The sequence below is a fragment of the Astatotilapia calliptera genome, chromosome 7 (assembly GCF_964374335.1).
Source record: "Astatotilapia calliptera chromosome 7, fAstCal68.1, whole genome shotgun sequence".
In the NCBI taxonomy this organism is placed as follows: domain Eukaryota; kingdom Metazoa; phylum Chordata; class Actinopteri; order Cichliformes; family Cichlidae; genus Astatotilapia; species Astatotilapia calliptera.
The window spans coordinates 25,089,013-25,098,792 of record NC_137428.1 but is presented as its reverse complement, the minus strand read 5'-3'; the positions used below and the strand labels follow the sequence as shown (position 1 = coordinate 25,098,792).

Here is a 9,780-nt window from a genome sequence, read left to right as displayed (position 1 = left end):
TCTAAGTAATAGAGGTATAATACATTTTTTAAATTTTTTTTTTAAATTATCCTACTTTTTATAAGAGGGAACATTATTTAAAGAATATGTATTTAATTGGAAAACTCTCTATTCGTCTAAAGGCTATAACAAGAAAGGTGAGCTTCCTGCTCAAAAATGAAATGACCAAAATAAATGGAGCATTTCTCTGCAATTACAAACTCTGTGTAAACAATCTTGGTTTCAAAATAAGGCTAATGCTGGTGAGATGTCATCACAGGTGTAAATATTACTGCAGATGTTACTATGTCAAAGTCTCACAACTGTCTTATGTTTATTTATGTAGGCAAGACCTACTTTTCACTTCTTTGCTTTGCTATATGTTCTTGAGTGTATTAGTGTCAATAATAATAGTACGGTGGATTAGAAAACCTGCTCACAAGTTGAATAAACACCCAGGATTGTTTCATCATTTTCATTCAAAACCAATATTTGAGTCAAAATGAGAAAGTTGTTTGTGCTGTCTGATGAAGAAGAAGCAAAATAAAGTGCAGTTTTGATGTAGATGATGTTGTATACAAACTAGAAGAGGAAGATAGTAGGATCTCTGTATCATGCTTTGTCACTTTGTACCATGTAATTCTTTCTATTTCCACCAGGGGGTGTTTTCAGAAGTGGTAGGTGGTAAAAGAAGAGGTCAGCAGGAAGATGGCGAAGAGCGACCAAAGACCAAGAAAAAGAGGCAGTCAGGCAAAGATGAAGAGTATTATATCCCTTACAGACCTAAAGACTTTGACTCTGAGAGAGGGTGAGGCATTAAACTGTTGCATCTGTTTCTTTAAAAAATGTGAATGGCTTTGTGTTTTATGCTGTTTTGTCCTGTGTTATGCGTCGACAGGTTGAGTCTCGGTGGAGAGGGCAGTGCTTTTGAACAGCAGGCCTCTTCAGCTGTCCTTGATCTCATGGGAGATGAAGGCGATCGCCTTAACCAGCAGAAGAAAATGATGAAATGGTACAAATTTCCCTATGTTTGACTCAGTATCCACCAAATGGTCATTTCAAACTATAATTTAAAGTCTTTTTCCCCCTTCTTTTTTTAGGGACCGTAAGAGGAAGCGTTTTGTGAGAGAAACGGGAAAAGAAGACCAGAAGAAGAAGATCAAAACAGACAGCGGTCAGGTTATCAGTAACAAGAAGAACAGGAAGAACTTGTATCCTTCCAACAAAAAGCTTCTCTGTGTGCTGCTCTCAATGACCCTCTTCTCTACTCCTATGACAATATTAAGCTGTACTGTGAAGATGTTGTATCACTTGACAACATGTCAGTTATGAGGAGTGGAAGAAAAAATACAAGATTGATGATACAGGATCTGGATCAGATGGAGAAACAGGCGGAGGAGGCAGGAAGCCAGCAAGAGGTAGGAAGGCATCAAAATGAATAGCACAAACATGTTAAATATAGACCATCAGCCACCATGTTTTAACTCAACTCTAAAGGTAAATACTTCAAGTCCCTCTTCCAGCCTTGCGAGCTATAACCTCCAACCTCTTTGTTGTGTCGTGCTTCTCCCAGGTCGTGGCCGTGGCCGACGAGGTCCAAACGTACAGAGCTCCGGTGACCACAAAGCACGCTCGGAGCTGAAAACAAAGGATCAGATCATGAAGCAGCGCAAGAAAAAGCAGAAGCACCAGTTCCTGCAGGGCGGGGGGATGAGGAAGCTCCGCTCCAAGAACAAAAAGTGGCTCGGAGAAGTTAAAAAGTCAGGTTTTGGAAGGGGTGGCCATAAGAAAGGCAAGCTGAGGAAGAAACTGTGAGGAGGACAGAGGGTTGATGGTGTGGAGGACATCACGAGGAACTGGGTGATAAGCGTCAGAATCATCTGAGAACATCACCAAAGATTTTCCTGGCGCTTTGTGTGACTGTAGATTAAGGAGAAAATCATTTGTGAATCTTTACACTGCAGAAATGCACGTCACTTCTTCCTTGATGGCCTGCTGAACTCTGCGTTTGCCACAGAGTGATGTTTAATTATGATCCACTAACCTGGATTTACTACTTGTAAGCATGTTGGCAGTCTAATAAAAGTGTTTTGGAGTACTGAAATATGTCTTATCAAAATGGTAAAATACAGATATTAAATATTGTGTGCTTAATTTGCAGTTAGTTTCAAAAATCGTCTCGCCCATCTTTTCTTAAAATAAGAGGTGCTCTATAAAAATGACATTAAATTCTGTAAACGTGCTCTATTTGCAATTATTTATCATTACTGTTGTCCAAGTGGTCTCATTTCAAAGTTGAAAGCGAGCATCGGAACGGGCAAGAAAGGCGACTTTTAATTGACTTTGAATGTGTTGTGGTTACTGATATCAGATGGGCTGGGTTGAGAAACTGGCTTAGAATTCCTCTTGCCTTCAGCATGGCCACGCCCCTCTGACTTCTGCAATCAACAAGGCATTTTTACCCAGGGAAATGTTTATTTCGCTTTTCAGTTTGGACTGTTCTCTGTAAATTCCTGAGAAAATTTGAGAAGATCAGGAGTGTCTGAAAAACGTAAAACAGCCCATCTGTCACCAACAGCAATGCTGCCTTCAAAGTCACTTAAATCACCCTTTTTTTTTCTGGCATGTGATTGGCTGATTAGATATTTGCATTCACAAGCAGCTGAATAGGTTAGTGCAGGGGTCAGCAACCTGCGGCTCTTTAGTCCTTTTAGTGCGGCTCTGCGTGGTTTGGGAAAATAAATTATTTTTTTAAGTAATTAGCTGAAGTGTATTTTATTTATGTTAGTTCTTTTTTAACTTGTAGTTCTAAATTGGAAGATTACTGTGATATTGAAATGAAATATAAACATAAAATTATATTCTATTAGTTTTTGAACGCTCAAAATAAGCGTCACACTTGCGGAAGCCGATATACCCGCCGAAACGCCGTGCATTTATCGAGACTTTCAACCCCAGGTAGGCTAATTATCAATCTTCGGATCCACATTATGTCAGCAGCTCCACCGTGAACTATGTTAAAAACAAACACCGCTCACGCCTCACAGATGACAGCTTACAGTCCTGCGTAAAGATGAAAGTGACTTCATACAGCTCCGATTTGCAGACGCTGTGCGCAGAGATTCAGGAGCAGAAGTCCCATTGTAAACATATCACGGCAGACCCAACGATGTTTCCATGAACACGCTTTACAGCTTCTCTTTATTGACCACTTTTCACACACGGTTGCTGTATGCATACAGCCGGTGTTAAAGCTCACAGCCCGACACATACCAACACAACAGCATAGAGAGCACAGACGTTAAGGCGCCGAGGCGTGATCGCGGGTGCCGCTCAGGTGCGTCCGCCTCCCCTGCAGCGGCGCTGCAGACCACGCCCCGCCACACACATTAACCAGGTAAAATACATATTGTCAGGGTTCCTGGGTCGGTGACCCAGTGTTTTCAGTTTTGTTCATGTTCATATATATATATAGCATATAGTAAAGAATGAATCTGTAAACGACAGCTGTTGACATTTTTTAAAAATGAATGAAAAAGCATATTTAAATAATCAACATACATGATTTAAATATAAACACACACGTGACAAGAGACAGAACGTGTAGAAGATATATGCAGAAAGAGCTTTCAGTGGTCAGCTGATAACATGATATCTAAAAAATACATAGCTCATTTTCCTGTCTGTTAGTTGGACATGCTAACCTGTTAACAAGCTCCTATATTCACCCATACAGTTTGTAGATCATTTTGCTAAAATAGGTAAAATCTCCACTCTTTCACGGCACTAATAGGCTAAAGGCATATTACAAAAGGTCATTCATGTATTCACAGATTCTCTGTAGTTATTCTGCTGCTCATTCACCTGTAAAAACCACACCGATCATTATTTCAAAGGCCTTTTTATTTTGGAACAAAAGCATTTGACGATATGACTTACAGGACGTTACCAAATTCATGAAGCTATATTTGTGAGTTTATTTATCAATATCAGTTTAATGTAAACAGACTGATGTAGTAATAGACAGTAAAATGTTGGTGCGTGTGTAATATATGAGCGTTTATGTTTCTCTACATGGGTAAAAGTACTCCATGTCGCCCTCTGGTGGTAGCAACCAACTATGAAAAGAATGGATGTTGGATCTTAACTAAATGATAAAAAGTTTTATTACTTTGTATTACTTTCTTTAGTTTGGTAAAATTTACAGTTTTAATCCCGTAAGAAAATAAATCACTATCATAGAGAGGGATATTAGTAATTCGTTTGTTAATAACACTTTGTTTGTGTTTGCTAATGTTTCGACAGGAAAATGGTTTTCTACAAAGTTGTTTCATGTACAGAGTAACACACACACACACACACACACACACACACACACACACACACACACGTATGACTTTGCCGGTTTCAGCTGAAACAATTTCAGTGTTTCAAACCATGTTCCAGGATTTTTCCTTCACCATTTATGAGGTTTCAAGAAGAAGATAAACGACAGATATGAATGTTTGAAAAAGTTATAGATGAAAAGATGAAAAATACTCAAAGGATAAATTCAATTGGTTTATTGTTTTATGAATAAGTTGAAAAAGAAAAAGTTAAACAAGTAAATAATGAAACAAGGTAAAATGAAGTAAGAACAAAACGTTAACAAGTAAATAATGAAACAAGGTAAAATGAAGTAAGAACAAAACGTTAACAAGTAAATAATGAAACAAGGTAAAATGAAGTAAGAACAAAACGTTAACAAGTAAATAATGAAACAAGGTAAAATGAAGTAAGAACAAAACGTTAACAAGTAAATAATGAAACAAGGTAAAATGAAGTAAGAACAAAACGTTAACAAGTAAATAATGAAACAAGGTAAAATGAAGTAAGAACAAAACGTTAACAAGTAAATAATGAAACAAGGTAAAATGAAGCAAGCACAAAAAGTTAAGTAAATAATGAAACAAGGTAAAATGAAGTAAGCACAAAAAGTTAAGTAAATAATGAAACAAGGTAAAATGAAGTAAGCACAAAAAGTTAAGTAAATAATGAAACAAGGTAAAATGAAGTAAGAACAAAAAGTTAAGTAAATAAAGAAACAAGGTAAAATGAAGTAAGAACAAAAAGTTAAGTAAATAAAGAAACAAGGTAAAATGAAGTAAGCACAAAAAGTTAAGTAAATAATGAAACAAGGTAAAATGAAGTAAGAACAAAAAGTTAAGTAAATAATGAAACAAGGTAAAATGAAGTAAGCACAAAAAGTTAAGTAAATAAAGAAACAAGGTAAAATGAAGTAAGCACAAAAACTTAAGTAAATAAAGAAACAAGGTAAAATGAAGTAAGCACAAAAAGTTAAGTAAATAATGAAACAAGGTAGAGGAGAGAAAACCCCAACAATCCCCTCTGAGCACGCACTAGGCGACAGTGGGGAGGAAAAACTGCCTTTAAACGGGCAGAAACCTCCGGCAGAACCAGGCTCAGGAGGGGACAGTCAACTGCCGGGACTGGTTGGGGAGGTGAACAGAGGTGGAGCAAGACGAGGCTACACCTGCTGAGGAAGCAGTAGAGTTCCTCCTCCAGGGCCAGCGGAAGCGTTTGTTCTTCTTTTTCATGCAGTTTTCTACAAGAGCTTTTTTTTCCAGGATGAGGGTTCTCAACTCATCGATGGTTTCTTTGTTTTGCTTCTCAAGCTTCTTGCACGTTTTCTCCACCTCTTCCAACGTTGCTTGTTTTTCTTCAAGCTTTTCCCTGAGCTCTTTGGATGTTTCCTCCTGCATTATCTTGTCCTTGTGCATGTCTGCGTTTCTTTGTTGTACTTCTTTGTACATGTCTTGTAGCTCCTCATTTCTTTTGTGGATATCTTGGAGCGTACGCTGCAGGTCGTCATGTATGTTGTCTTGTTCTTGCTTTTGCGCCTGCATTTCAGTGTGTTTGCGCTTCAAGTTGTTGTATTCCAACAATATCCCCTTAGTGAGCTCGGAGTTGTTTCTCGCCATTTGCTCCATCCTTTTCTGCATGTGCGAGCATTGTTTGTCCAGTTTTTCTTTTTCCCCTTCTAGTTGCTTTTTCTCGTGAAGAAGGTCTTTATTTTGGCGCAGAGTATCATCCACCTTCTCTTTCAGCATTCTGTATTTTTCCTCCGTGACTTTGAGTTTGTGCTCCATGTCTCTTTGCTTTTTCTCCTGTTCTTCCTTCTGTTGGAGGATTTCTTTATTTTTTTTCACAGCTTCATCGAAGTTTGTTTGGAGCAGCCGATTCATTTGGTCCATATATTGGAGATCCCATTCTGTCTTCTCAACAGTAGCTTTGCTGTCTTTAAGCTGGTTGGACATCTCCTTTAGTTCCACGCTCTTTTGCTTGTTTTCCTTAATTAGGAAGACAATCTGCTCTCGGGCTTGTCCAAACTTGATTCCCCAACCCTCATTAATAATATTTATGTCGGGCTGGCATTTTTGTCTTTCATCCAGGCTTTTATATTTCACTTCCATCTGTCTACACTTCTCCTCCAGTTGAAGTTTCTCTTCTTCAATCTGTTGAATTTTATTCTGGAGGTGGTAGTTTTCCTTCTTACTGTCATGTAATGCCCTTTGGACGGCTAAGAGGTCACTTGGCTGGCCACGACAGGAAGGAGAAGCGGCGTAATCTTTTTGCCTTGGTTGGTGTCTTGTTGGATACATGTTGAAGGTTGTACACGACAACTCTGAAAAGGTTTCCAAAAGTTTCTGTGGTGAACGTGTGAAGGCTGCAAACACAAATGCTGCGAAGACACGAACTAAAAAACTGCTGTGTGTCACCCCTGTTTAAGGAAAAACTTCAAAGGATCGTGTAGTGACATCATAACTCCGTGAGCCAATGAGATTGTCATGTGACATTTTGGAATGGAGATATTTTTTTTTAAACCGTTTTCAAATTTAACTTAATATTTGACTGTTTCTTAACTGACCTGTTTAGCTGATTAAGAAATGAATTGAAACGAGCATCACTAACGTTATATAACAGACAACAGAAAAAAAACAGTTTTTTTCTAAGTAATAGAGGTATAATACATTTTTTAAATTTTTTTTTTAAATTATCCTACTTTTTATAAGAGGGAACATTATTTAAAGAATATGTATTTAATTGGAAAACTCTCTATTCGTCTAAAGGCTATAACAAGAAAGGTGAGCTTCCTGCTCAAAAATGAAATGACCAAAATAAATGGAGCATTTCTCTGCAATTACAAACTCTGTGTAAACAATCTTGGTTTCAAAATAAGGCTAATGCTGGTGAGATGTCATCACAGGTGTAAATATTACTGCAGATGTTACTATGTCAAAGTTTCACAACTGTCTTATGTTTATTTATGTAGGCAAGACCTACTTTTCACTTCTTTGCTTTGCTATATGTTCTTGAGTGTATTAGTTTGCCAGCAGCACGAACATGTACTAGTGTCAATAATAATCGTACGGTGGATTAGAAAACCTGCTCACAAGTTGAATAAACACCCAGGATTGTTTCATCATTTTCATTCAAAACCAATATTTGAGTCAAAATGAGAAAGTTGTTTGTGCTGTCTGATGAAGAAGAAGCAAAATAAAGTGCAGTTTTGATGTAGATGATGTTGTATACAAACTAGAAGAGGAAGATAGTAGGATCTCTGTATCATGCTTTGTCACTTTGTACCATGTAATTCTTTCTATTTCCACCAGGGGGTGTTTTCAGAAGTGGTAGGTGGTAAAAGAAGAGGTCAGCAGGAAGATGGCGAAGAGCGACCAAAGACCAAGAAAAAGAGGCAGTCAGGCAAAGATGAAGAGTATTATATCCCTTACAGACCTAAAGACTTTGACTCTGAGAGAGGGTGAGGCATTAAACTGTTGCATCTGTTTCTTTAAAAAATGTGAATGGCTTTGTGTTTTATGCTGTTTTGTCCTGTGTTATGCGTCGACAGGTTGAGTCTCGGTGGAGAGGGCAGTGCTTTTGAACAGCAGGCCTCTTCAGCTGTCCTTGATCTCATGGGAGATGAAGGCGATCGCCTTAACCAGCAGAAGAAAATGATGAAATGGTACAAATTTCCCTATGTTTGACTCAGTATCCACCAAATGGTCATTTCAAACTATAATTTAAAGTCTTTTTTCCCCCTTCTTTTTTTAGGGACCGTAAGAGGAAGCGTTTTGTGAGAGAAACGGGAAAAGAAGACCAGAAGAAGAAGATCAAAACAGACAGCGGTCAGGTTATCAGTAACAAGAAGAACAGGAAGAACTTGTATCCTTCCAACAAAAAGCTTCTCTGTGTGCTGCTCTCAATGACCCTCTTCTCTACTCCTATGACAATATTAAGCTGTACTGTGAAGATGTTGTATCACTTGACAACATGTCAGTTATGAGGAGTGAAGGAAAAAATACAAGATTGATGATACAGGATCTGGATCAGATGGAGAAACAGGCGGAGGAGGCAGGAAGCCAGCAAGAGGTAGGAAGGCATCAAAATGAATAGCACAAACATGTTAAATATAGACCATCAGCCACCATGTTTTAACTCAACTCTAAAGGTAAATACTTCAAGTCCCTCTTCCAGCCTTGCGAGCTATAACCTCCAACCTCTTTGTTGTGTCGTGCCTCTCCCAGGTCGTGGCCGTGGCCGACGAGGTCCAAACGTACAGAGCTCCGGTGACCACAAAGCACGCTCGGAGCTGAAAACAAAGGATCAGATCATGAAGCAGCGCAAGAAAAAGCAGAAGCACCAGTTCCTGCAGGGCGGAGGGATGAGGAAGCTCCGCTCCAAGAACAAAAAGTGGCTCGGAGAAGTTAAAAAGTCAGGTTTTGGAAGGGGTGGCCATAAGAAAGGCAAGCTGAGGAAGAAACTGTGAGGAGGACAGAGGGTTGATGGTGTGGAGGACATCACGAGGAACTGGGTGATAAGCGTCAGAATCATCTGAGAACATCACCAAAGATTTTCCTGGCGCTTTGTGTGACTGTAGATTAAGGAGAAAATCATTTGTGAATCTTTACACTGCAGAAATGCACGTCACTTCTTCCTTGATGGCCTGCTGAACTCTGCGTTTGCCACAGAGTTATGTTTAATTATGATCCACTAACCTGGATTTACTACTTGTAAGCATGTTGGCTGTCTAATAAAAGTGTTTTGGAGTACTGAAATATGTCTTATCAAAATGGTAAAATACAGATATTAAATATTGTGTGCTTAATTTGCAGTTAGTTTCAAAAATCGTCCTCTCTCTCTCTCTCTGCATTATCTGGTAAAAAGTGTTCTAGTAAGCAAAGAAACATAATTCTCTCCTGAAATAGACCATCTTCGAAATCAATTCCAGTAATTGTTTCAAAAAGTTCTAATACCAATGGATGAAGCAGGCATCAGGAGCGACATGGGAGGCTTTGTATTATCTAGACTGTGACCATCAGCTAACAGGAAGAGAAAGAGGATATGGAGCAAATGCATCACAGCAAGGAAGCAGAAAGTTAAAGCCCCGTTCACACAGGCCTAGAGACTGTTGACCTCCCAGAGAACCTCTGTGCATTCCCAAACGCTGACCAATGAAAACTTTAATTTTAGCACCTTACATATCTTCTGTGTTTCTAGTAGTTTCAGATAAAATGTCTACAACATATTACATTAAACTATTAATGCGATCTTGATAATACCTCATCGAGACATGGCATTCCCCACATAGTGTCTGGCGTCCTCTATGATAATGTTTACCCCATTAATAGAATTAATTGCTTACTGTATGTTGTTGGCAACCTGCTATGTAAAGAAGTCCAATGCAAACAGCCCCTTCTGAACAAAACATATTATTCTAACTATAGCAGAACTGATTTT

General features: G+C 38.6%; 2 protein-coding genes across 3 annotated transcripts; both read left to right on the top strand.

Moving 5' to 3' along the window:
• Positions 1 to 511: 511 nt before the first annotated feature.
• On the top strand, positions 512 to 2,222 carry LOC113025758 (ATP-dependent RNA helicase DDX54-like). Its single transcript, XM_080304289.1, has 5 exons — positions 512 to 787; positions 878 to 991; positions 1,080 to 1,190; positions 1,306 to 1,397; positions 1,553 to 2,222. Exons 1-5 carry the CDS (start codon positions 594 to 596, stop codon positions 1,792 to 1,794), a joined length of 753 nt encoding a protein of 250 aa, XP_080160415.1. The 5' UTR covers positions 512 to 593; the 3' UTR covers positions 1,795 to 2,222.
• Positions 2,223 to 7,485: 5,263 nt separating this feature from the next.
• LOC145430028 (ATP-dependent RNA helicase DDX54-like) lies at positions 7,486 to 9,098 on the top strand. Of its 2 annotated transcripts, XM_080304288.1 has the most exons (5): positions 7,491 to 7,801; positions 7,892 to 8,005; positions 8,095 to 8,205; positions 8,321 to 8,412; positions 8,568 to 9,098. In XM_080304288.1, the coding sequence occupies exons 1-4, from the start codon at positions 7,608 to 7,610 to the stop codon at positions 8,331 to 8,333; spliced, it is 432 nt and encodes a 143-aa protein (XP_080160414.1). In that variant the 5' UTR covers positions 7,491 to 7,607; the 3' UTR covers positions 8,334 to 8,412; positions 8,568 to 9,098. The 2 variants fall into 2 exon arrangements, with proteins under 2 accessions (XP_080160413.1, XP_080160414.1); XM_080304287.1 differs by having other exon boundaries at positions 7,486 to 7,801; positions 8,095 to 8,412.
• Positions 9,099 to 9,780: the final 682 nt, after the last annotated feature.

What these genes read in the sequence shown, in the direction of transcription:
- LOC145430028 (XM_080304287.1), top strand. Translation starts at nt 7,608, where the DNA reads ATGCTTTGTCACTTTGTACCATGTAATTCTTTCTATTTCCACCAGGGG. An exon ending in GACTTTGACTCTGAGAGAGG is followed by an intron (nt 7,802 to 7,891) that starts GTGAGGCATTAA and finishes ATGCGTCGACAG; the next exon opens with GTTGAGTCTCGGTGGAGAGG. An exon ending in CAGAAGAAAATGATGAAATG is followed by an intron (nt 8,006 to 8,094) that starts GTACAAATTTCC and finishes TTCTTTTTTTAG; the next exon opens with GGACCGTAAGAGGAAGCGTT.
- LOC113025758 (XM_080304289.1), top strand. Translation starts at nt 594, where the DNA reads ATGCTTTGTCACTTTGTACCATGTAATTCTTTCTATTTCCACCAGGGG. An exon ending in GACTTTGACTCTGAGAGAGG is followed by an intron (nt 788 to 877) that starts GTGAGGCATTAA and finishes ATGCGTCGACAG; the next exon opens with GTTGAGTCTCGGTGGAGAGG. An exon ending in AAGAAGAACAGGAAGAACTT is followed by an intron (nt 1,191 to 1,305) that starts GTATCCTTCCAA and finishes ACAACATGTCAG; the next exon opens with TTATGAGGAGTGGAAGAAAA.